General features: G+C 37.5%; 3 protein-coding genes across 7 annotated transcripts; 1 reads left to right on the top strand and 2 right to left on the bottom strand.

Annotated features, from left to right (window-relative positions):
• Positions 1-4,182: 4,182 nt before the first annotated feature.
• gltpa (glycolipid transfer protein a) lies at positions 4,183-6,449 on the bottom strand (the record flags this gene model as incomplete). The annotated part of the gene is made up of 5 exons (XM_079250835.1): positions 4,183-4,365; positions 4,466-4,616; positions 4,703-4,836; positions 4,917-4,975; positions 6,347-6,449. 5 exons carry the CDS (start codon positions 6,447-6,449, stop codon positions 4,183-4,185), a joined length of 630 nt encoding a protein of 209 aa, XP_079106961.1.
• Positions 6,450-8,112: 1,663 nt separating this feature from the next.
• tchp (trichoplein, keratin filament binding) lies at positions 8,113-12,352 on the top strand (the record flags this gene model as incomplete). Its single annotated transcript, XM_079251551.1, has 12 exons — positions 8,113-8,303; positions 9,585-9,795; positions 9,896-9,952; positions 10,265-10,333; positions 10,662-10,835; positions 10,908-11,020; positions 11,113-11,179; positions 11,277-11,449; positions 11,534-11,615; positions 11,710-11,895; positions 11,972-12,115; positions 12,212-12,352. 12 exons carry the CDS (start codon positions 8,113-8,115, stop codon positions 12,242-12,244), a joined length of 1,500 nt encoding a protein of 499 aa, XP_079107677.1. The 3' UTR covers positions 12,245-12,352.
• Positions 12,353-13,006: 654 nt separating this feature from the next.
• git2a (G protein-coupled receptor kinase interacting ArfGAP 2a) lies at positions 13,007-25,824 on the bottom strand. Of its 5 annotated transcripts, none has more exons than XM_079251545.1 (21): positions 25,488-25,824; positions 22,850-22,983; positions 22,428-22,540; positions 22,174-22,279; positions 21,999-22,085; positions 21,760-21,890; positions 21,572-21,666; positions 21,296-21,341; positions 20,766-20,817; positions 20,615-20,687; positions 20,370-20,467; positions 20,153-20,264; positions 19,919-20,061; positions 19,682-19,831; positions 17,903-18,151; positions 17,071-17,160; positions 15,620-15,702; positions 15,307-15,498; positions 14,947-15,078; positions 14,478-14,541; positions 13,007-14,324 (listed from the first exon to the last, which is right to left on the bottom strand). In XM_079251545.1, the coding sequence occupies exons 1-21, from the start codon at positions 25,537-25,539 to the stop codon at positions 14,112-14,114; spliced, it is 2,415 nt and encodes an 804-aa protein (XP_079107671.1). In that variant the 5' UTR covers positions 25,540-25,824; the 3' UTR covers positions 13,007-14,111. The 5 variants fall into 5 exon arrangements, with proteins under 5 accessions (XP_079107671.1, XP_079107674.1, XP_079107673.1 ...); XM_079251548.1 differs by lacking the exon at positions 25,488-25,824 and adding an exon at positions 24,996-25,029; XM_079251547.1 differs by lacking the exon at positions 14,947-15,078.
• Positions 25,825-26,929: the final 1,105 nt, after the last annotated feature.

Genomic DNA, 26,929 nt, shown 5'->3' with positions numbered 1-26,929 from the left:
AGGAGGAGGAGGAGGAGACGAAGGAGGAGGAACAGGCGGGGAGGTGGAGAGAAGGAAAAAGTGCAATGGCAAAGATGTTAAGCGACCGACAGCTAATATGCTATAAATATAAAATAATATATAAGTAGTAGATAATGATTTTAAAAAATATTCTGTGCTTCCGCTATGGATTCAGAGTGCAAAATTAAAATAAAACCGAATATAACCAATGTGATGACTGATTAAAATAAGAAAAGTAATACAAAGCAAATTATAATGTCTTCTTAGGGATATTTTTTTTAATTCAACATAAAGCATACAACACACAGTTCTACATTTATGGAATTATCATGAAGTTTTTAACTGTTATTATTAAAGTATAAAAGATATGTAGAATCTACCTATAATCTTCTTTTTTGGGGGGGTTAATGAACCTACAAAAACATTTAAAAGACTTGCCTTGTTTTAATCAGCAGATCCATTTCCCTTTTTAAAATGCTCCGCAGTTTTTTTCCCCATAGATTAAAGCTCCTCAAACGTATTTCTCAGCCACCGTGGAGCTCTCCCTGTCCTCTTCGGCTTTAAGATGACTCGAGTCTGATGAAAGTGGTTCAACTAAAACGGACTGTTGCTCAGCTTTATGTGTCCGGCCGCCGTCCACCAGAACAACGGATGCCTTCACAGATTTTGGGTGGGACAAAGTGACTGCTACCTTGCCACAAAGTTGGAGCCAAGGCGGAAGCACTGGGTGCAGTACCATTTGTGGCCGCTAGAGGCTGACATTGTAATAGTAAAATTCCAATGGAAACGCTTTCTCGCTGGTGTCCTCTCTGAAGCTCCCTTCTTATTCCTGGAAGTACAAAGACAAGTTAGTACAATTCATATTACATACCAACCGTTCGTGGTTATGACAGGATGTTACAGCTGAGAGGAGACTGTTAACTTAAAGTACATTTTCTTTACTTTATTCCTGTTTTTCACTTAAAAGACTCGTTCACTTAATTCAACAGCAGATAAAAAAGTTAACAATGGCTTCCTTTTCTGCCTCACTGCTGAATGAACACACCTAGTGAGGGAAGTTGTTTTACAAAAACTGACCCATTTTTCAGCAACTGTAATTAGGTTGGTAAATGTGTAAGGAGGGTGTGGCACAAATGCAACCAAAGGAGCCCTTTGGGGGACATTTCATGTTAATGATTAAAAGTAAAATTTTACCAGAATAAGCCAAAATGATTTCCACTACTAAAATATTAATCTGTCCGTGTAGCATTTTAATGTTGCAGTGAACACAAATTATTGTTATTGTTTTGTTACTCTGTTATATAGCTCACTTGAGAACAATTTTCCTCTTTTAAAGATGTTACTGCACAACATTAATTATACACAAAACTGTTCTTCAAAGTAGCACATAAATATAAAGAAAGCTAGCTGGTTTTTAATGTAGAGAATACGACTAAAGCCAGTGATGGAAATAATCATAGATCTTTCAAACATTACATTTATAAAATGCTTTTAGATTTGTATGTTTGACTTTTGACTTTTCATTAAATCCTCTATAAACTTGACCTACGCATGATTCAGGGAGCAGGCCTTTGTGGATTAGCTTCTATGTGAATGTGCTTGACAGTGGGATTATAAATGTAAAATTCACTATAAGCTATTCTTGCATGAGTGTTAAGTATTTAGACATGTTAGAATTTTCTCAGTAGTCCATGAAAAACTGTTTTTGTTATTTGTTTGTTTGTTTCACAAATGCTTTTTTCACTTTACTACCAGTATGCTTTGTAGTTAATACTCCTCTGGACTAGGAGTTCACTCTTCAAGGATACTTGTCTGTGTTTGGGGATTTCCTCTGGAAAATATCCACCAAACACCCTAAAATAAAATTAGATTACCTGGACACCTTTAAGCAGGTCTTGTTTGGATTGTTTGAAAAGCAGCAACATGATGGTGGGATTGTGGATGATGGGCAATATTCAAGATTTCTGAAGGGGCAAAAATGAGTGAAAGATTCTTCCTACCTACTAAGGGTTCCTTACAGTTTCCATTACTTCAGTCAAGTAACAGTACAGTATCAGCTATCAGTTGCAGTATGCAATCATGATTTCCTTATTGGTCATGTTAAAGAAATCAAGGCAATTAACATCAAAAAGTTGGTACCACCAAATTTGCTTGGCAACAGCTTTCTTCAAAAAGAGAGACAGAGCTATAAATATTTGTACTGAGGAGAATAAGTGAGGCTAACAGTCCGCATTATTACATGTGAATATTAGAGGGTGGCAAAATGAAAAAAAATGATGTGATGTGAATGCCACAAACATGCTGGTCTCAAAAAGTAGGACCTCTCATTGTTACTTTCATTTCAGAAAAGAGTAAACCAAGCTTTTCTTATAAATGAGGTATTAACTTGAAACCTCTATGGCCTGCTAAATAGAAGGTAGCAGGTGAGGAAAACAGCCACAAGATGGGGATCATAGAGCACCAAAACTAGACAATCTAGGTTAGAAGAGCATGCTGCAAAACCCCACATAAAGGCAGCCATAACAAAGTAATATTCTTTAGGAAGTGGGGCAACATGCTGAGTAATTAACAGACAGATGAAGAAATGTAAAATTTAAGAACAGAAAAAAATACATAAAACATACAGCATGTTGATAAAGGTGGTAGTAGTAGTGTGGATTTTAAAATATGTCATGTGGAAAAATGTGCCAAAATGCCAAATTCCCTGTCTTTTAAAAGATATGTGTAAATAAAAAAATAATTGATTATTTACATTGACCCCACTTCAAATCTCAATTGTTGGAGAGAAGTGGTGACATTGCTTGTCTTACACACTAGAGTTTTACTCGGACTTGTGCTTATATCTTTCTTCATCTACAAAATGAGGCATCAGAGCAAACTATGGATTCATATGAGGCATAAGTGTCGAAGGCTGAAGCATTGTCAGGGAAGAGAGTGGTAAACATATAGCCAAATGCACAGAAATTGTGTAAACGCATCTGTTCACTGAAATAAATAACATTACAGAGATGTGCATTATTAAATAAAAATTGGATAAATGTGGTGGCAACAAAGCAGTTTAATCCATAAATACATTTTGATAACACTTATTACCATTGGTACCATACACACATTGAGCAGAATATGAAAAATAAATATGTATTTGACTCAGTATCCCTTCCAAGTACCTACACCTTATACAATAATGGAAAACTAAAATTCTTTAACTTTGAATGATTTATGCCATTACTGATGACAACTATATCTTTAAATTCAGTAAACACTTATTTCTGACTAGTCACCAGTGCAATTGATCTTTAAAGCCATGCTGTACTTCAGTAGCAGATGATACTGCAACAAAACAGTTCTGTTATACTAGCAATGGTCCAGTAAAAGTAGTCCAAAAACTTTGCCCACAAGCCTTTTGTCCATAAAAAACTGTTTGCAGTGAAAATTGAAGGATTTGAACAGTTAATTACATTAATTAAATGTACTGAATTTATCAGTCCACACAATGTAGCATGATGCAAGAGGACACAAGATACAGTATAAATAAGAAATATAAGAAAAGACATGTTGTTTTTACTTAAAAGTTTAAAGACAATCCGGTTAAGAATCATGTGTAGACCTGCGAATGTAAAAACATTGCACACTGATAATAGCATTACTTTGAAAAGACAACAAAAATATGGACTTCATGGCAGATGGATATATGATAAGCAGACCAAACTTAAACTATCATGATGTATGTATCATGCTTGATTCATACTGTTTCTGAGGCTTTTTGCATTATTTTATGGTAATAAAAAAATGTCTCATAGCTGCATTATACACAATCTGATCTTCTTTGTCCAGGTGGATACAATAATAAAACAATCATGCACTACAATTATTTTAACATATTACAGCCTGATAGTAACATATGTAGTAAATATATATATTTTTTTAAATATTGGTTAAACGGCAAAATAGATACTTCAAAACAAAAAAAGTTTGACTTTACTCTCCATTTTTTTCTTAAGTTGGGAATTAAAGGAGTTAAAATAAAAAAGTAAATAAATACCAGACCTGCAGCTGCACTGAGGAAACAGAAAAGCCCCACACATTATTAATAGTGCACTAATACTTGATGCAAAAACATTAGAGGATTGTAAATGTCAGTCAGATTGTGAAAGACTTCACACCTCTTTAAGTGTCCTGCAGTCACACCTTGTAGTCAAGGTCCGCATTCAATTTAGTATATATATCATAAATAGCATCAACAGTGGCAGAGAAGTTGATGAGGAATTTTCGTATTTTTTCCAGGCAATCTTCCTCTTTGACATCACGACCCTTGGAGAGGGCCTTTAGGAAATCTGACTTATAAGGAGCAGCAAAAAGAGCGGCCTAAAGAAGGAGAAGTCATCTTTAGATACAACTCACACTTTTCTTGGCATTTTACATAAATTTATTAAATTTGTTACTACGAGTCCAATTTTCAACTCACCTTAAAAAGCTGTTGCACAAACCAGCCATGATACTTTTTAAGAGCTATTTCATAGGCTTTGGTAATATTAACTCGAATGAGGTTGGGGTTGTTGTCATCCTTTTCACCATCCACAAGACTCTGAAGGAAGATCTGAATGAATTTAAGACCCCTGTTGAAAAAGAATTTACATTCAGAGTAATTTCTACTCTGCATGAACATAACCTGGACAAAAATGTATCACACAATTTCTCATACCTTTTCAGCCACATAAGTGCCAGTGTTGCGCCAACTTTGGGCCATTCACCTCCATACATTTCTTTCTCTACCTCCAAAATCTGCTGGAGTGTCTTATATCGTCCAGGATTGGTATCATAGACTGCCTTGATTTTCTTAAGCAAAACAGTACACATGACTTTATTGCATTGTTTCAGAGAAATGGCATTGCCGGACAAATCTAAGTCATACTTACTGTGATGTTGCCAGATATGTCAGCCTTGATTGGGGCAAAAATCGTAGACCCGAGACAATCTGTGAGAAATTTTTTAAGAACTACATGAGAATGGAGAACCCAAAGGAGTCAAAATCAACACATTGAATATTAAAAGAAGAAACAATCCAGCTTATATGATCCCATCAAGCCCTGGCTATCTTCTCTTCTCAGAGACAGCTTGTAGCATCGCCATTTGGTGTCACACACTTTGCATCTTGGTGACATTCTGAGAAGAATGAGACATATGGGGTTCTGAACACACATGCCTCCTGGTTGACCTGTTGACACACCAGACCGCTTGCAGCTCCTGAGCTGTTAGTGGAAACTACTCATGGCTAAGTCCCCTCTATTGTACTGATCTGATGCATTGCCACAATACTGATGGCAGCATATCTTGTTTCAGAGATGTCCTCAGTTTGTGTAGATTTTTCTACAGTTTCCAGTGATGTCAAAAGATAAACACTTATGTAATAACTAAACACACTCCTGGAAACTTTTGACACTTAATATAACTCAAGTTAATAGGTGTACACTCAAATTCACCATATTTAGGCAGAACTAATAGAACAGTGTGGATGTCAATCAAGTATTGTCTACACACAATCCAAAAGATGTCTAATTAGGCAAACACCTATGTAAATGGGGTAAGAATGAGAAAGACTTTAATAGCTTGTAGGAAAGTTGGCCCAGGCATTTCTAGGTCAAGAAAAACAATGCTGACAAGGAGGAAAGAGTTTAATACCGGCGTCAGACTTGATTCATTTCAAGGGTTTCACATGGCATATTCAATGGAGGGACTTTAGCGTATTAATACAGAATGAAGTTGCACAAAGATCCCCTAGTGCACTGTGCCACTAGTGAATGGACAAGGGGAACTCAACACCGTGCTAATCAATTTTCACAACTTAAAATCCAGGCCACTGGATTAAATTATGCATGCTAAAGGATTGTGGACAATTTGATGGAGAGAAATACGATCCAAAAAAGATTATCGTTTGGAAACAGAAAAGTGGTTTTTGCAAGTTTTATGGAAGAGTTTGGACAGATTTCTTATCCACAAGATATGTACTTATTAATCAAAATTTATTATATTTGCAACAGAGGAAAATTAGTCTGTTGGCAAGAACAACGTAAGCCTCTGTACTTTGTACTGGTTAAGTCCTTTTAACAGTTTGCATGACTCAAATTATTCATTATTTACACATCTCCAGTCTGATCTCAGTTGGTCAATGCCGTCAGCTCCATCTATGGTAAACCTATGCAGGCTTAATAAGCTCAGAAAGTGTATATTTGTCTGAACCAAACCATTTTTCTACAGCCCCTGACTTCTGTTTGTATACATCACTTAAAAATCAGGAATGTGTCAGTATGCAGCACTGTGCCACAATGAAGAAACAAATTTTACTTACCAAAGAATGGTGGAAGGTATGATACAGCCTCCAGAAATGGTCTTGTTTCCACCTGTTTGTCAGCTGGCAGCTGTCTGAACTGATGCTCCATCAACAGAGCCATCTCGTTAGTCTGAACTCAATGTTAGCCCTGGAATGGAAACAACAGGCTGTCAAACACTCTGCTGCAGATTCACTGTGACACCAAGAGACTGAAAACCAAGACACACACCCACACACACCCACAGCAACGTACGCACAAATGCACTCAAGTCACCCAGAGTGCACCTAGGTCATAGAAGGACATCCAGCTGCAGGCTCATGTGACTGACTTGTTAGTGATAGAACTGAATTATTGCCATTTGTCCAGTTGAAAATGTGCTTTGACCAAAATACAGAAAAACACTTATGCTACACCTGATCTAATCAATTACATCAGGGCCCCCACCCATTTTACCCTCACATACACTACATTAGATTACACTGTATTACTTTCAATATATATTTCAATATTATGGAATATGAATGTTCATCGCACACACACACACACACACACACACACACACACACACACACACACACACACACACACACACACACACACACACACACACACATATGTATATATATATATATATATATATATATATATATATATATATATATATATATATATATATATATATATATATATATATATTATATTATATTATATTATATTATATATTAAATTATATATATTATATATATATATATTATATTATATATATATTATATATATATATATATATATATATATATGTATAATCTATATAATCTATATTATATATTATATATATATATATATATATATATATATATATATATGTATAATCTATATAATCTATATTATATATATATATAATATATAATATATATAATATATATATATATATATATATATATATATATATAATATATATATATGTATAATCTATATTATATATATATATTATATTATATATATTATATATTATATATATATATATATACACACACACACACATATATATATATATATATATATATATATATATATATATATATATATATATATATATATATATATATATATATATATATATATATATATATATATATATATGTGTGTGTGTGTGTGTGTGTGTGTGTGTGTGTGAGAGAGAGAGAGAGAGAGAAGTAAATGACGTAAATTACAAAAATCTGCGTAGATATATCGCGCGAACTCTTTCTTTCTCTGCAATAATTTTGCAGAGAAGGAAAGAGTTTGCGCTATTTCGCTCCGCAGATTTCTGTCCTTTATTTCATGCCGTAGCGTATGCGTAACTAGGAAGTGTGTCAGTCGGTAACTAAGGAAAACGGCGGTTGCAAGGCAAACACGGTAGAAAGATTTTGCTGCTTTTTCGTTGTATAATTATAACCTTTAATATAATTATATGGGGGAAACTATCTTTCCACTTAAAAAAAATATGTTTATTATTATCTAGGGAGCTGTAAAACCCACAATAAGTGCACGAACATTTGCTGCTGAGTGCTCATTTATTTATGCCGATAGATTATTGAGCAGTGTTGGAAGATTCAGTTTTCTCTGAAATATTTCATTTCTTTTTGCCCACATTTAAAAAAAAAATGTTTAAAGTCGGTAACATGTATCAAAGTAAAGTCAATTAAATCTTCGCTGTCTTAATTATTTACCAGTTTACCAAATAGCTACTTATGATTAATTTTATTGCTCATGTTGTCTGATGTGTTGATTTTGATTCAGGCCTATGGCTCTACCGACTTTATCATCCCGTGCACCAAGTCGGTCCAGGGGACTTGCAGACCAGCTGGCCCGACAGCGGGAGCAGGAGGCTCGGTGGCGGCAGCAGTGGGAGCTTCATGCTCAGTACTTCAGAGAGCAGAGAGTCCGCAGCCAGACACATGCTGGATGGAGCTCCCAACACTCATACAAGCAGAGGTAACCCAGTAACTGCGTGATTTTACTACACAGTAGTCTCCTAAACTAAATTGTGAAGCTTTCAAATCAACTGCACAAATTATTTCTTTGTAATGATGATGCCCTCTGTCTCTTTTTATCCTCATGCTATTAATTATTAATCGTTACCCTGAGATGCTTCAAGGTTATTAAAGCATCTAACTTTTAATTACTCTTAACAAAAAATATTAACTAATTTACCTGAATAAGTATTCAAACGTTTTTTAAAAAACAATGATTTATGAAATGTTGCTCTTAGTAATGAACATACACATCACGATCCTCACAAGGACTGTCAAAGAAGTGAAGAAATCTAATGGATTAGTATTAATAAACACAGTATGACTATTTTGAATGATCTTTTACAAATTTCTGATTTTGTTTGTAACTCCCCTCTGTCAAACAGTTCAATCACTAGACAAATAATAGATTACATAGTTGAATATTAGTCCAACACTGGGGGAATTGAATTCAACTTGTTACAACAGTAACTAAACGGCCAGACATTTAAAGATCGATAAATATAATAAGATTAGCAGTAGTATTAGATTAAAAACACTAATCACATACATGCTGTACAGCAAATGCATATTACTTCTTAATTAATATTAACTGTGATAGTAATTGTCGCCATCTGGCAACCTATGGTGTCTCTACTTCAAACACTTTGGATGAAGGAGTCTGTTGCTGAAGGAGCTCTTCAGTTGTGTCGCTATGGCAGTGTTTCCCAATCAAGGTCCTCAGAACTCCGTGTCCTGTGTGTTTTAACCATAGACCGTCCCTACTTTAACATATGTGAATGAAATAAAGTTGTCGTTAACAGGCTGCAATGAACTTTACGAGAAAGTTTTGTAATCTGACTCAGGTGTTTTGGAGAAGTAACATGTCTAAAACATGCATGGCAGGAGGCCCTGAGAACCTAGATTGAACACTGCACTTTGGCATGCATCAGGTGGAAAGCATAGTCAATCATAGATGATAGCTTACTCATGAGTGTTTTCCTGTCTGCAGATATGCTGCTGCCCCAGCAGGCCACTCCCTAGAAGATGGCTGATGCTACCACTGAACCATAAAAAGTTCTTAGCACAGTCTTTTGCACCCCAAAGGACCTTAACTTCCTCAGCAAATACAGCAGACTCTGGCCTTTTTTTTTATTTTTTATTTTTTTTTATAGATAGCCTTGTTGTTATCAGTGCAACCCAGATACCACCATCAAAAATGCCACTGCAACTAATTCAAGTGCATTTGTCCACTTTTTGTTAGTATGTCAGCATACCATAATCAAAAACTGAAGGAGGAAAAGAAGGCCAGGCTGGAGCAACGCAGGAGTCGGCTCAGGGCCATGCTGCAAGAGGAGCAAAACCGGCTGGAGGCTGAGCTCCAGAAAGTAGTCCCTGACAGGAGCACACTGGCGGGTCAATTGGTTCAGAAAACTGAGGAGCTTCATTCAGCAAGAGAAGAAAGAAGGAAGAAGGTAGTTTTACTGAAGTAGTTGCATGTTTCCTTGTTTATAGTGATCGTGGTGTTCTGCCATGTATGAGTATAAGATATGTACATATGTTCTTTGCCCTTAGCTTGCACAAGAGTTGCTGAGAGAGCACTGGAAGAGTAACAACCCAGATCTGCGAGAGGTAGACGACTTTTAACAGTTGATGCAAAAAAAACTTAAAGTACCTCAAAGTGATGATGTGATAAATGACTTAAGATATCTGTTAAACATCCCATATTTCTGAAGAGCCCACTAAGTGGCACTTTTTGCCTAGATGTCCATTTCATCTGGAATCTTATAGCACTTGTGAGGTACATGTTCCATGACTTTCCGATAACCTGAGTCCTGCGTTTTTTTAAGGAATAAAATGTTCTGGTATCTCTGCCAGTTCGGGTCAAGTTCGTCAGTATCTGTGTCAGCTGTGTCACAACTCATTCTCTTACTCTGTCTGCAGGTCGAGTCAGCATTGCATAAAGATCATGTTGTCAGCCAGTGGCAGGACCAGATATCTGAGAAGAAGCAGGTAGGGTAATCGTCCCAGCTGCCTGATAAAATAGCTCAAATTCTGCTAATTTAAATGATAGCAAAACCAAACTGTAAAGAAAATGCCCTCCATTCTAATAGTTGACCAGTGTTAAACCAGTAATGACACATAAGGCCAACCAATTATTAAACTTGTAATCATCCTTCTACATGACCAATTAATAATGCAGCATATCTATTTTTAATTAAACGGTGTTCTGTGAGCACAGACCAGAGTCAGAAACCTACTCTGGTTAATCCGCCTGACATAATACGTAATTAAGATAGTTTTGACACCTGCTGTGTGACTCATGTTGGCAAACATGCAGAAGGAAGTCACTGAACAGGAGGAGGAGAGAAGATTTGAAAATGAGTATCAGAAAACTCGAATGGAGGCTCTGGAGAGGATGAGGCAAGCAGAAGAGAAGAAGAAAGAAGAGGAGTGTAAGAGAATGGAGGATCTTCGCAAGCAAATGGAAGAGCTGAAGCTGAGAGAGGAGGAGGTATTTGGATCCTCAACAAACCATTCTGTGAAAAAATAGTTTAGAGCTGGCTATATGCTTCTGTTCTCTCAGGCTAACCGTCTAAAAAAAGAGCAAGAGGCTCTGTTGGTCAAGCAGTGGGAGCTGGACAAGATTGAGGAGCAGAGGAGGAATGTGGAGGAGAGGCGAAAGAAGTCTAGAATGGGGTAGGAGAAGCTTTTTTTTCTCCAATGACCATTCTTAAGTCTACATTTAATTCTTTTAATGTATTGGACTCATTTGATTTGTGTTCCACTAGGCATTTCTTAATCCATCAATATCGAGCTCAACTGAAGAGGAGAGCCCAGCAAGTGCAGGATGAACTGGTAACCCTGCTTCACATACAGCGTGTTTTTAAATATATAATCCATCTTTCCTGATTTTTTTTTCTTTTCTTTTCTTACAACCCTGTATCAACACCAGGAAGCCGATCATAAGATTCTGGCAGCTTTGCTGGAAGGGGAACAGGAGGACAGGAGGCTGGAGACAGCACGAAGAGAAAGAGCTATTGCAGATGCTGCCTGGATGAAACGTGTGATTGAAGAGCAGCTTCGGCTGGAGCAGGAGAGAGAGGCTGAGTTAGACATCCTACATAGGTGAGCATCAAGATTTAGTGTTGACCCTCCAGAAAGAGACTCCTGCTCCACTTGGAATGCAGACTAGTATAATATATATTTCAGAGAAGAGGCTCAATGTGTTTGGGAGAAACAAGAGACTCAGTGGGAGAAGGAGAGGAAAGCGAGAGAACGGCTCATGCATGAGGTAAGTTTGTTTTGAATATTTTTGATATTTTGTCAGGGGAAAAGATGAATAAATAAACCAAAACATATCTTTATTTTACTTTTTTGTCGGTAAGGTGCTTGCAGGGAGAAAGCAGCAGCTGGAGCTGCAAATGCATAAGAACCGTGAGGCCCAGGAGGAATCCCTGAAGATTCGAGAAAAGTTGATTCAAGAGCTGGAGATTGAAAGGGAACTTAGACGTCAGGAGAAGGAGCAAGAAAAAGGCCGTCAAACAGCAAGAATGCAAGAGATAAAGGCTCAGGTTGGTGCAAACTGCAAAGATTTGTGTTTATTGAAGGTCCTAATAGAGCAGTCCTAAAGTCGTGGAATCAATGCAGGTGGAACAGCATCAGCAAAAGGAGCTGGAGGAGCAGTGCAGGGTAGCACAAGAGGAAGAGGAGGAGAGAGAAGCCCTGAGAGTCCAAGACGAGGAGCTGAGGCTTGAGATGCAGAGAATGGCTGAGAGAGGATACCATGAGAAAGTATGAATATGAAATTTTACTTGCAGGATAGTTTGACAAGCTTCCAAGTGCAAATGCTATTTATTATTGAAATCTGCTTCAAATTGTCCTTTTCAGATTCATAGCAGGCCACGATCAGCCTGGACATGACCAACCTGCAAGAATAAACTCCAGCTGAACTGTGGGATTTATCTTTTTTTACATTTTGAAATTACTAGTAAATGATGGGTTTGTATTCTCTCATATCCCCAACTAAACCAGCCAATAACTAGTCTTTACCCCTTCTGTCAATCTTACGTAATCAATGTGTGACAGACAGGAGGTCAAGTTTACAATCAATCCAGAGTTCATCAGGTTAAAAGGATCTTTTCTTAAAAGTGTTCTTTCAGTAGAGGCACCGTAAAAGTGGAAATTTTCTACTTCTACTCTTCATCGAGCATTTTAGTAGGTGTCCATTTGACATTCTCAAGATAATGAAAGCATGTCCTGTCTGTAAAGTTTGAATAGCATTTTTTTGCACCAAGAATGGACTAAAAGTTGTTGTTTTTTTTACTCTGGAGGACTGTTATAACTAACTTTTCCAGTAAAGGGGATATTCACTGTGCTAAGCAGATTGATTTAAAAAAAAAAAAATCAAGCCTTTTGTTTAGTGCCTTTGAAATGATGAATGAAGGATATGCAGATCATATCAAGCCATGCTCCTGTTGTTACAGTGTTGGTGAATGTTTTTTTTTTTTTGTTCTTTTTTGCACTTAGAGATGTTCAAAGACACAAGATTTTATATTGTTTGTCGACTTTTTAAAAATAAAATGTAAAATCTAAGTCAGTGGAACATTCCTATTTCAAGGCTATGAATAATTAAACTCTTAAAAAATGTAAATGCTATCAAACAACCAAAGGTCATGTTTATAAATTAAGTTTATTTAGAAAATAATAACTTTTCTCAAATACAGCTGAACAGCTGCATCACATACACCCCTGCTCTCCAGTCGAGCAGAGAGAGGGACATTGCTTGGAACACATCTCAAAATGAAAATGAATTCTGAAACACTTGAAGATGATTGGTGGGTTGCTTAATAATATGGAAAACATCGAGAGTTTCATCCTATATGTTGCAACATTAAATACGAAACTAGCAGCAGCAGAACAGAGCACACAACACATGGACATACATACAGTATGGCTATTATCTCTAATGTTTCAACACCACCAACAGTGAAATGGCTGCAGCATACTGTGCAATCTAGAGCCTGTTAAAAGCACACCAAATCATTTTTACTTAAAGCAACAACGTCTTAGTGCTGGTGAGAACTATAGCTTGGCCCCTGAACAAGTTTTACTTGCATTCACTGACTGGACGAGTACACATAAATAGCTGTAATTAGTGCACGGCAGACAGGGTTACAGTTGGACAGGGGACAGAACATATAAATAGTTTAATGTGGCAGACAGCATTGCAGAGCTACAAAGTGTGCGTTAACCATTCCAACACTTGATAGAAGTTCATTAAATGGTCTTATTTTAGATGTAAATTTTAATGATACAATAATAAATAAGATAAAGCTTTTTTAGCAACAACAATTTAGCGACAATTCATTGGCTTTTTTTTTTTTAAAGTCCATGAGTAGCTTTGATCATTATTTTTTTCTTCTTTTTTTTTTATCATAGTGTGTACTGTGCTTAATTGATTTTCTCAATTCTATCTATGTCCACTACAGACTAACTAAAAAAATTTTCTAACTACCATTTTAATTGTCGAATAGCAGACCTGCTTCTAAAAGTTTTGTTTCATTTCACAGAGAAATTGTGCTTCCATTACAATGTAATACATCCTAGCAGAGTTTCCACTTGAGACCAGACTTTGTTCTTGCCTTTAAATACTGTAAATTTTATAAATAAAAAAATGCATGCAAATACCACAAGTACAAAAAAGAAAAAATAATAATAATAAAAATAATTGAAATACATATAAAACAAAACTGAGATGCTGACGGCTTTGCAGCCCTGTAAGTGCTGTTCAGTTGGTATTCTCCTTTGTTGTGATGGTGACAAGCTGCTTGGCGGCCTTGGCAATGTCATAAGCACATTGGATGACCTGCTGGGTGACAAGCTGCATGTCCGGTCCTGGGCAGCCCTCTGAGGGCATGGCCTTCCGGCACTCGCTCTGAAGCCGGCACGCACTGGAGGTCAGCAAACGCAGAGCACCTCTCACAGTTTCTGAGCGCGGCTTCTGCAGAGAAACAAATCAATCTTTCCAAACCAACTGAAATGTTTCTGCACGTGTCAGATCTGATAAGACTTAATGCCTATTTGACTCTACAATATCTCAGAACAAAAAGAGACTTGCCAATCCTCACCAAGTAAAATAAGATTATTTACAAACCTTAGGAAAGAGAGCAGCCATTTCTGTTACAGCCGCATGTATTCTTTCTGAGCATGGTATGAAGCTGTAAAGAGAAAACATTTGTAGATAAGCCCAATGAAGTTATGCTTATATTTCTCAAAATTACAACTTCAACCTCATATCATCATTTTGCACTGCAAACCACGCTTCACTGTCTTTAACTTCAGAAACATGCTGTTTAACAAACTTTTTACAATCATAGATACACAGCAGATATTTTAGCTGAAAAATCAAATACATAATATATAGATATATTTATGTACATAGTGCAGGGATGTATCAACTGTGCAGAATATAAAGAGAGGAAAATAAAATGAAAGGAAGGTTTTAATGAAATATAAAAGCATGCAGTCACACATCAAGGAAATGGGTTAAGTGTGAGAGAAGGAGAAACCATGTCAGGGAGAGGAAAACTATGCCTGGGAGGCAGGAACAGAGGCCAGAGTACCAGGAGGAGGGATCGGGGGACCGGAGACTAAATGGCTGGATGGAAGTGGGGACCTTCTCGGCCCAGGGCACCAGGGTGCTGAAACATCCCAGGCTGTGCCTGAGCCGTCGCACACCTTCACGCTCACACGGTCTGCTCGTAGGTATGAAGGATGGGGAACCAAAACAACATAACAGCGGAGCGGGGTGGAAGTAGAATGAGGAGGAAGAGTGAAGGTAACAAAAGAAAGGGGAAACGATAGAACATAAACTCATAATCATAACAGACAAATGATAAATGGAAGAGGAACTCAGGTTTGAAATTAAAGTAAGGTTATGAAAACTAAAAATCTGGTCCACATAATACAATGAAGTTACTGACCTGTCATGTTTGTTATCCTGAGCAGCTCGCAGGAGCTCCTGAATATTCTTGGTGATTTGCTCAGTTTTGCAGATGACATCCTCTGTGCTGGGAAGTGTGGGATCTGATTCCATTTCTAAATCCTCCAGTTCTGGGATAGAGCTGCCATCTCCCATCCAGCCACTGCTTCTCAGCCTCCCTCTTCTGCAGAAACTGGACATTACAGGAAATCAGATGTACTGTTGACACACTAATTGAGCTTTTAAATAATTAAATTCCACATATATTTAGAAATTGGATTTTTATTTTTCATTTAGCATAAAGCTGTTCTTACCCTGAATCATCCATCTCAGAGTCATTGAATGTGTTGTCGTAGTCACTTTCTGGCATGCTGCTTTGCTTTTCTAACTTTGATGCCTGAAGGGAAAAGTGATGACAAAACAGCCAATGGTGTGTAAGAACTCCCAATTGTGGATGGCAAAAAACAGTCAATCGTGACCCATAAATATCTACATAATTAAACATGTTTTTATTTAAGTGCTCTTTTGTTTGCAGTGCAACAATGGCATACTTGATCACAGATAAGTAAAAAATAAAGCAGTTGACTGAATACAAGCCAATACAGCTGCAAAGCAAAAGCATGACGTTTCAGTAATGTAATATGGGATTAATATGCGAAGTTTATAGTTTTACATGGATATGACAGGTTACTGTTAACCTGCTTCATTCAGCTAATGTTTGTGATAAAAAGTGACAAAATTATTTGTGAGTGAAAACCTTTAGAAGTTCATTAAGAAGTTAAAACTGACAACTGACAGTTTTTTTTTTAAACATTTTTTTTTAAAAACATTTTTAACCCAAATGTCAAGAAACGCCTTCAGAAGTGACAAACTCCAGAGATTCATTACAGGAGGTAAAACCATGGTTTAGATAATTTCATATGAGAGTCTCACAAAACGTGAAAAAACTGTATGAATATGTCATCTTTACACCACTCAGTCTGAAACTTTGATTCAGGATCAGGCCACATTAAGCAGCAGACAGGTATACTCGTGCTTCACAGGCCAACTGTGCACATTCAGAGACTTCCAATATCTACATTCAAACCAAATTCTTGCATGCTGTGGAGACCAAAAATAAAGCACAACAAAACTTGTCTAAAAAAAAATTTGATCACCTTACATTTAGTTAAATCTCAGATTATTCACCTCTGAAACTGCAACCCATCCATGAATCACAGGTGTTTGACTAATGTTTCAGTGGAAATATGAAGCAGACTTTGCAGAAGGACTTGTCATCCACATAATAAAAAGATAATATAACACCAACAACTAAGGCAGATAAAATCAGTTCTCAAAATGCACATTTTTCTTCCTTTAGGTGTTGGTTTCATTCATAAAAAAATGTTAAAAAATCCTCTAACTTACTTTTGACTCACCAAAACATTTTTTTTAACATCATGAGCTTGAACAGTATCTAAATTGCAGAGAAGGCGGCAAAACTGACAGTCACTGCAACCCAACTTTCTGCTAAACCTTTTGCAGCCACACAGTGGTTTTATAATAACAAATAACACATCAATCCAGTTGTTCAACAGTGCCTTGAAGATTATGCTGATAAAGGTGGGTATCTGATGGTGGGGGCAGCCAGTGGAGAGTTGGCTCATGCAGCAGGGCAGATAAGGAGCAGGACAACACAGGGAGGTGAAAGGGGAATAACAGGTAGAAACGGGCTCCAAGAGAACTTGCAGCATCCCGCAAGATGCCAAATTTGGGTGTACTTAACCTTTTGTGAACTGTCGTCCTTCGACCAAGACAGGGTGGATGGAAATGAGGGGAGGGATGAAGATGAGGTCACAAAAGCACCCCTTTCCATCTAAAGACAGGGTTCAAACCATGTTTTAAATGTGTGTGTGTGTTTACTCCAAAAGTCCTTTGTTGCCAGTTGTTGCTCAGTCAGATGTAGTTTATCATTAATGAAGTCGATGATAAATGTATCTGTGGAATAAACCTGAAGGTGATATTTACAAAAATGAAAAAAAGACATTTTTGAAGGGTAAATTTTGAATAAAACAATATTTTGTATATAAAACTACCAAGTTTGCTTTATGGATAATTATCTAAACTATTAACTAAATGAAAAGTACTAGAAGATTTTCATTTAAAGGCTGATATTTCATTACATTATTGTCTAAAAGGTAAATGAAGACATTAGGAGTGTGAGTGTGACATGCATTAAAAACACAGTACTTGTATGGTAGTTTTAATGCTTCATCAACATAAGAACACAGTACAAACCTTCCCAGGTAATAGTCTTAACAGCATCTGGCATCCACAACTATATTCTTATCACAAATAAGCAGCACTCCCATAAATAGCAAATACATGCAGATAATGAATCAATGTTATTAAATGGAGAAAACTGAATGCAACTCAGTTATTAAACACAAGGTATTGTGACTTTTTAATGGTTCTAAGATGCAGTAAAAAAATTTTTTAAAAAGTGACTGAGGAAGAAAGGAAAAGGAGAAATGAATTCTAACAGGGTAAAGAGGAAAAGATGGGAAGCAAGGCATTAGATAGGAAATTGCAAAGGGGAGCGGGAGGGTCTTACTTACATGAGGTGGAAAGGGTTGAATGGTGGGGATACCCTCCTCTGGGTAAGGAGTTTCCCCTTTGGGGAGAAAGGGCTTCAGGCCTGAGCCAGTCTCATACATAGACATGGGCCGACTGGCCCGCGCAGACTGCCGGCGTTTCAGGGCTGAGGGGCTGGAGGGGTCAGGGTAGTCTGTACCGCTGGGGATCTGATACATATTGGCTGTGACCTGCCGCCTGAGAGAGGTGTTCTCACTTTGCAGAGATTGCAGCTGGAAGAGATGGTCAGCAACACACTAAGAGGTGCTCTCAGCAAAGCAAGCTTTGTGTCCCATTCTGCTCCATTCTTTTGCATCCTGTTTCCATAAATAGCGATGTTACACTATAGGACTGAGCTTTCAAAAAATGACTTAACCCTACAAATGTTTTATTTTAGTAAGAATAAAAACTCTTGACTATGTGAATAATCTAAAAAAAAAAAACTTCCTTCTTTTAATCATGTCGCCAATAAACCTGAATCTGCTCAAATAAGTCCAGTATTATTAGCTGAGCTTCTGTTACATGAGAACATTCTAATCTTGATCATTATATTGTTATTAAAAAAAGCCCAAAACTTAGTGTTAATAACGACAATCAGCAGAAAGACAAACTCATGAAATTGAAGTCGTGTGATTAAGCCAACATCAGAGAACTTACGTGAATTCCTTGGTCTAAAAATGCAAAGCAAGTGATAAGCAAGCAAAAGCATGGCGGCACAAAGCTGTAGCAACAGGACAGACAGACTGACTGAAGAACCATGAAAAAAGGCATTCAGGAAAAGAGAAAACTGGCCTTAAATGGTACAACTAGTTGCATTCAATAAAGAAGAAAGTGGGAGATTTATGTTTTGTAAAGACAGGAGAGTTGAAGGATTTAATCCAGATTTGATAAGTCCTCCATTTAGACTTAAGTCTGAGCACTGTATCTTCATATACATATTGGGGAGGGGCGCCTTTGCTGTTTTTCTTCATGTTTACTTGACTGGGGGGATTGGCATCCAGGAAATTGTAACAATTCAGAAATAAATCATCTTCATCTCTACAGCCAAATTATAGCTATTTTAACCACAGAAAACTAAACTGTAGTAACCCTCACATACATGAAGCACATATATAAAATAAAAAAGAAAAACAAAAAACTAGAATCTTTTATCAATGACCGAGATGTTTAGTGTAACAGCGAAACAATGACCCACATTAGTTTGAGTTTGAGGAGTATCTTTCTGTGAAATGTGACCACTTGGGAAACATGGTAAACAATAAACAGACACAACAAAGGAAAAAAAATACAGCCATACATCAACAACATTCTGTGTAATTAACAAACATTATATGTGATGAAGTAATACACACATATACAACTCAATTAGTCACAATGTATGATGAAAAATTAAAAAACAATGTCATTTATATCATGCTTTTTTTAGGAACATGCTTGTTAGTGACATTAAATGCCTTAACTCAATTATGTTGTACAAAAAAGTGACTAAACTCTGTTACATGAAGCAAGGATGCATTTCTAGTTTTAAAAAAAAACCAAACAAACAAAAAGAAAGCAAACAAAATCTCCAGTTTCCATTCAAATTGAACATGCACACCATTTTCATTTCCTTGGCTGGACCCTCTCTGCCAGCCGCAGGCTGGGCATCAGAGTGTGATCACACTGAGCTGGGTAAGCACACTGCTGACCACTGTGCCCCCCTCCCTCCCCTCCCAGTCCGGCCCCCGGTGTTAGTGATCTTATTGGTGGAGGGCAGTGGATACCTTTTTCTGCATCAGTCTCAGCTCATCACTCAGGCTGCTGTTGGCTTTCATTAGCTGCTGGATCTTGGCTTCAGAGGCAGAGAGTGCATTCTTCACTTCAATGTATTCTTGCATAGTTATAGGGCCATCAGACAGGTCAGAGTCCAGGCTCTGTTCGGGAGACGAGTTGAAAATAAGATGCTAACAGAGAGAATAGGTCATTGGAGCTTAGAATTTGGTAAGCGAATGGGAAAATACCTTAGTCCTGTCTCCTTTGCTTGATGGGAGTTCTTGATCCGTATCCTCATCGGACGCTACGCTGTCATAGTCAGGCTGGTCATTGTCCTGGCTATCACTACAGTGTCTAACAGGCATGTTCTTCAGTATAAGTTCAACATTGTCTGGAATGAGGGACCACGAGTGAAACTGGTATCAGTTCTGCATATCAGTACTTGGAAAGATTTTGGAAAAAAGTAACATAAAAATACCAACCTTTGGGACTAACAGCTGAATTCCCTTTTTGTCTCCGCTTAGCATCACTTAATATGTCAATCACCAAAGTTGCAAATTCGTGGGCATTAAACCTTGCAAGCTTTTGCCGTCCCTAAATATGAACACAGTATCACATCAGCAGTATTCGCTTTAACTTTAAAGTTCATAGCTGCATAAGGAAGCAATGTTTACAAGGGACTTCTGACAGCCGACTTGCCTGGTTTCGCGTTGATGAATACTCTGGATTGACAGGAAGAAAAGGAACCACGTTTGTCTCCGTTACTAAGGTGCTGTGATTTTGTGTGGCCAACCACACTGCCAGAAATAAGATAAGAATGACATCAGCAATAATCAGAGGTTTCAGTTTAATTACTGCATAAGTGGAGGTTTGAAGTGTCACAGTGAGGAAATGCCGCAGACGTGGTCTTTTCCAGAACCGGCATGAAAGCGCTTTTACTTTACCTGCATCAGTCTCTCGCCTGTCCACTTCATCGTACACATCCATCGCCAGCTCCTCAAATAAATGATTACTGAGCTGCATGAAGATAAAAATTCACACTTTTAGAAAAGTCAAGATGGGGAAAAATAAAATCTCTAAAATCTTATAACTTACAGACTGTAGTTTCCTCTTTGCTGCTTTTGCAAGTTCAGACAAATCTACGCTGCTGCAAAAAGAAAATAACTCATTTTTCTCATCATCATGTTGTTTGCAGATCCACGTTGCAACCCCCCACCCCCAGCATGAGTTATACTTACATGTTTCTGATCCATAACAAGGCAGCATTTAAAAACAATTCAACGTATTATTTAAAATAAAATAAACATTCAGTGTTTTAAAGTCCTGCTTTCTGGTCCTCTGCATGCTTCAAATTTGAGCTGGTAGTTGTGGTGATTCTACAGCATTTCATTACGTGCTTCAGTTACAGAGATTGTGGTTAAGTCAGCTAGTCACTGCATCCCTTTCCTCTAAAACAGATAATACACACTGCAAACAGCAAGTTAGCACAAGCCTCAGAGCATAAGTACAACACTGACTGACTGCCTCGCTGCACTCACTGCGTTGGCTCAGATGACCTTAAACCAAAGAAAAGTTCCTGCAAAATAACCACCATCATTTAAACTTAACAGCTTCTGCTTTCTCACCTGTCAGCCATTTGTGGAACAATGAAGTGCTGGCCATTTTTATGATCTGGAAGAACAAGAAAGTCCTGGATTTAATAATCAAATATAAAACTTATTGGTAAAATTCTATTGAACATAGCGGAATCATAATAAAACACAAAAAGCATTTAAAATATACCATCAAGTTTCAGGCAATTTGCTCATCATGGAAAGTGTTTCCATACATTTCACTCCAATAAAGCATAAAAAAACACAACTTTCATTCTCAGGCAATCCCAGATTCCTCTCATTCTTTACCTGGTTTTCTCCCACACAGGTAAAAAGCCAGTCGGTCAGTGAGTTCATACTGAATCTCCACCAGTCTATCTGCCAGGTCATGGTGGCCAGCTTCTCTGAAAATACACAATCACAATATATTCTCAAACTCTAAACGATAAGATTAAAGGACATAACCCAATCTGCTAAACATGAGTAAGGAGGTTTACCTTGCATAGTCAGTGGGAGTTTTACCATTGCTATCTGGCGCTCCAGGATCAGCCCCATAAACAGTTAACAATTCAGCCTGAGATACTTGTCCTGCCTTTGCAGCTACATGCAGTGGCGTGTTTCCTTTTTCCTGGAGGAGACAGTAGCAAACACCACCAATCAATATGAGCCACAACCGATGGAGAAAAATAATCATATTCAATAAAAATGATGGCTCTGAAAGCAGTAAAAGTCTTACAGGGTGAAAGAAATTAGCTTGTGCTCCCAGAGACAGCAGCCTCAAGCAAGTCTCTAGATTACCAGTGCGTACACTCGAGTGAAGTTGCTGAAAGGGGAAAGAACTTAATTTAATCTGATAAAACAGTAAAGTATTATTAAGTATTTTCAGTTTTTGTGTGACTATCCCTCCTCACCTTGCTTAAATCTTTTGCTGTAGAGCTATCATCTTCCCGGCAAGGCATGCGATGGACAAATGCCAGCATTTGATATTTGGCTTTTATAAAATCTGATTTGTTTGGGCTTTTAGAAACATAAATATTAAAACAAAGGAAAATCCAACAGGGACAAATTAGCAAAGGGCAGGTAACAAATACAAGAACTTAAGTGTTTTCATATTTATATAAATAAGATTTATAAAACAGTAAAATAAAATGTAATTATGACTTACTGGAGTTTGTCCTGAGGGTTGGCCTTACGTTTCCCACTCATCACAGATGCAGGGTCCAAAAGTGAGTGCTCCCATATTGAATTTGCACCATTGCTATATAATGTCTGAACCATCTAGGTGAAATTTAGAGGGAAAAAAAGGTTTGAGGTGCCTCATTGACACAAACCACAGAAAGCTGACGGGTATTAAACCCTTCCAGAACAGCTGCTGGATCTGAACCAAATGGACAAGCATCAGAAGGACCTTTTACACAGCAGTAAGTCAACATTTATCTTTTACTCAATTACAAACTGCAGTTTTACAGATACATGCCTGTTAAAACACAGTTTATGCTTTAACCACCCCACCCCCCAAAAAAACCAAAACAATGAATAGAAATTATTTCTGCGGGGGGGGGGGGGGGGGGGGGGGGGGTCCTTCACCTGCAGCTGCGTAGGAGGCCATGGTGTGTGTGTCAAGTGGCGGACTTGGGAGCTGTGTCTGCCCAGACTTCGATGCACGCTGCAGCACTCGTCACAAATCAACACACCCCTATTTACTGAGGCCCAGTGAGGTTCTGAGAAGAACAGAACATGAAATCAATATAAAAATATTTTGATTAAATAGTTAAGTACAAAAATATTTTGATTAAATAGTTAGATACAATACTGCATCCATCGACTCATATATTTGATCTGCTCAAGCTTTATCTGTCAGTAAAAAATAGTCGTTAATAGTCTCACACGGTGTAGTATCGTCAGAATCACAAGTCATCTCTTTTCATCTTTATTGTATTCAAAATCATTGATGTGACATCTTTTACACCCAGCTTTGTTATCGTCAAAATGAGCACACTGACTTCCTTAACAGTGTGTTCAGCCAGTCTGGTATAACTTCCCACTGATCTGTTACAAACTCTGATTGTTCCCATAATAACTCTAAATAAAAAGTAAATCATGCTCTATACTGCACTGTTTTTAACTCAATGTACTCGCTGCTCAGGCAACATTTGTTAAAATAACTTGTGTTCTGCTACTTTAGGAAATTTCAAAGGCATCAATAAAACATCATTAATTTGACCTATTTTATATTTGTACATGATCAGTACGCTTAGGCCTGCAAACAGGCAGTAAACAACTAACTTTTGGGTTTTCTTGCGATTCCTCAACAATTCTGGGTCAAAGTTAAAACGTAAACAAGTAAAGTCATGTGTTTTACACTTCAAAATACATTATATGTATTATCCAACCTTTAACCTGACTTCCAGAGACCTCAAGAAACTAATCTTAGTGCCGAAAAATGAAAACAAATTGCAGATAATGCACAAGATGATAACCATTTTAAACCTTTGTGACAGTGGATTTAGATGAAGCCATGCATTGTGTAAAAAGGAAGTGAGAAGTAGCAGATGTAGGTGGAAACACATTCTAAAAAAGCGGCTTCCTCTTTCGAAAAAGTGTAAAGACATTTTTTCAAAGCTGTATAATCAAGTAATGCAGTGTTAAAAAATGAAGGTAGCATAGCATGCGACTAAAATAAATGTGTACCTAACCTTGACCCATTTTAGCCCACTTCATCTGCTACAGATGTCTCAAAGTTGTACTGTCTTCTGTCGGCACAGAAACTCTTTCTGACACCAAACACCCCAAAACTAAAAGCACTGTAAACTTATATGACCCTCATACAGCCAGTGAACTGCTAAGCAGATTTGGCGTCTGGCACTGTGACAGGATGGACACGGGAGACTGTAAATGTCTTACAGACAGCTGAGGTGTCGGAGTAACAGCTGCAGGGGGTGCTGCTCAGAGTTTGTCTCCCGGTCCCCGGTTTTCAAAATCTCCATTTAACAGCTCTCCACTAAGACCCGCTGACATGTCTCTTTTACGCTTTCCTCAACAAGTGCTGCTAAATTTAATGCCACATCTAGAACCTCTAAAAATATTCCCACCCAACAACTGGTACCAGCCATATGGTGGGGAAGTTTGGGCCAGCTGCTGTGGGGATCCTCAGGGTTAACTAATCCGAATGAAGAGCTGCTGAACACTTTAAATACTTGTGAGTTTTCTTCATTACCATCTAGCAATAAACAAGATCATCTTTAGGTGGAAAAACAACACCACAAGAATAAAGGACCTCTACGTGTTACTTTGTAACAGTATAACACAAAGGCAAAACACAATGGCGCCACAACTGAAAAGAAACTGCATTGAAAGTATGTGTCAATTCTCTCAGCATCCTGTTTTGCTTCCTGTGCTTGCTGAAAAACATCACGTCATTTCTTCATACCATAAATGAGACTTTTCAAAATATATCAGACACGATGCAGCAAGTTAGTTTGACTTTCGAAGAAGACTTGACTGTAGAAGAAGCACTGTAAAAAGTACTCGTATGTAAAAATTAGTTTGGAACAAACATCTCTTAGAAGATGTTGGCTTTTTCCTGATGTCTTAAACCGTAGTCAGATTTAAATTGGGAGATTTAGAGAGGTAATCTGGTAAGTAGTAATAGTGAGTGAGTAGTGGGACTGGTACAAGGTAATCTGCTCCCAACCATTGCAGACACAAGTTGTCAGAATAACAAAGGATTTACCTACTGTCGTCCCTCATCAGCTCAGTGAAGTTACCTCAGTCACACACACTTCAGACCCTCTGACATGAAGGCACAAGATGCCATTTCAGCGCTGACTTTTTTACTGAATCATGCAGTCATCCTTAATGGACACAAAAAATGTTAGAGAACTTATAAGTTTTATGTTGGAGTACTATATAACATTTTAAATTAAAATACTGACCCTGCAAAACCTGTAACAGCAATACTGCTGTCATACCACTGACATCCACATTCAGTGCATTATTAAACCAAGAAACAGCAACGATCAGCTGCTATAAAAGTCGTAATGCTGCTCAACTACACTTGCATTAACTTGCCCAGGCGAAGGTAGAGCAGCCTTCATGCATCGTCTGTTTTTGCGCGGAGTGGAACTTTTAATCTGATTTAATCCAGTTTTATCGATTGAAGCACCAAATGTCAGCAGATAAATGACCTCAGCCAGCTAAACGCATGCAATGTGGATTTGCTTACCTGGAACACTGCAGTCTGCGCACACCTCAGTGTTTCGTAGGCGTTTAGACATCCTTTACTCGGGACGAAATACCTTTTAAAAGGTGTGCAGTGTTACGCCCGTTATACGAAACATTGATTACAATGTGGAGACGCCTTCCGCGTTAGCTAGACATAGCTACTCAAAACAAACCAAAAAACCTACCTACTGCGTTACGACATTTAGCGGCTATTATCATTTAGCTTTTCGCAAACGATTTCTTACGAACATGACAGCAGTATCTATTTTCTCTTCCAGGACTGGAAACAAACTGATTCCCTCCCTGTAAGACAGCTGACTATGCAACCACCTGCCTTGCTAACTAGCCTTTGCCCATTTGGTAGTTTACTCTGCTGTCTCAGTCACAGCAGAGTCCTCCCAGCGGCAGCTGCTACTGTGGCCTATTGGCCAGAGCTAACTATACCCACAGTCTGGACTGTCAGGAAATACACTTAAAAAATATCCTCCTGTGAAGACATATATAATGCATAATATTTACCCCAGTTAAGAATATTATTTTTAAGTATCTATTTAAGCGGATTCCTGAATACAACGCAACATGCGTGATTAGGTTTTCATAGGGAATGAGCAGTACCTGACAACAGTGTTGGAGGGAGACGATTAACGGATGAGAATAAAGCTGCGCGTGAGGTGAGTTTAATCTATGAACCTTATGGCGCTACACTGCCGGTGATGTGGACCACTTTTTCACATAACAGGATACCGAGGTAAAGTCGGTTAACAGGATGACACTCAAAGAATATGATGAATACAGATATTTTGACTGGTTACTTGTTTATTTATTTACACAAAAATCTACTGTTAAATTTAACTAGAGTAAAAAGATTATATTAATCACATTAGCACCACATATACGGAATAACGAACCCAGTGCCAATGTTAATGCGGATCATTAACACTGTTGTCGCTCAACCGCAAAGAATCAAAATGACTTCTGCTTCTCTTTTGATATGCACAATTGTATAAAGACAGACAAATTACCTCAAACAGATGCACGTGGCAAAAAAGAAAGATCAAATTCAAATGACGTGATGCAACAAAAGATGTTAAATCGTTTAAAAAAAAAGGAGAAAAAAAAAGAAAAGAAAGCAAAAAATAAAAAACATTTACAGATGAAGAAGTTCCTAACTGACCAGACCATGACTCAAAAAAGATGTTACCCTGGAGGGGGAACAAATGGCAACAAATACTAAATTACACTTGTAACTAAAAGTTTGTAAAATAAATAAATAAATAAAAAATAACATGTAGTATAATAGTATTTTTTGAAAAACTACATTATCATTGAAATCTACAGTAACCAACAACAAATTCATTATTACAAAAGTTTGTTATACTACGTAGTATACTTATACTAGTTTTAGTTTTGAGTAGTGGAAGTCTTTAACAATCCTTTTCTTAA

This window comes from Telmatherina bonti (assembly GCF_933228915.1).
Source record: "Telmatherina bonti genome assembly, chromosome: 13".
Taxonomy (NCBI): domain Eukaryota; kingdom Metazoa; phylum Chordata; class Actinopteri; order Atheriniformes; family Telmatherinidae; genus Telmatherina; species Telmatherina bonti.
The sequence above is the reverse complement of the archived record's forward strand: the minus strand, read 5'-3'. Positions and strand labels throughout refer to the sequence as shown.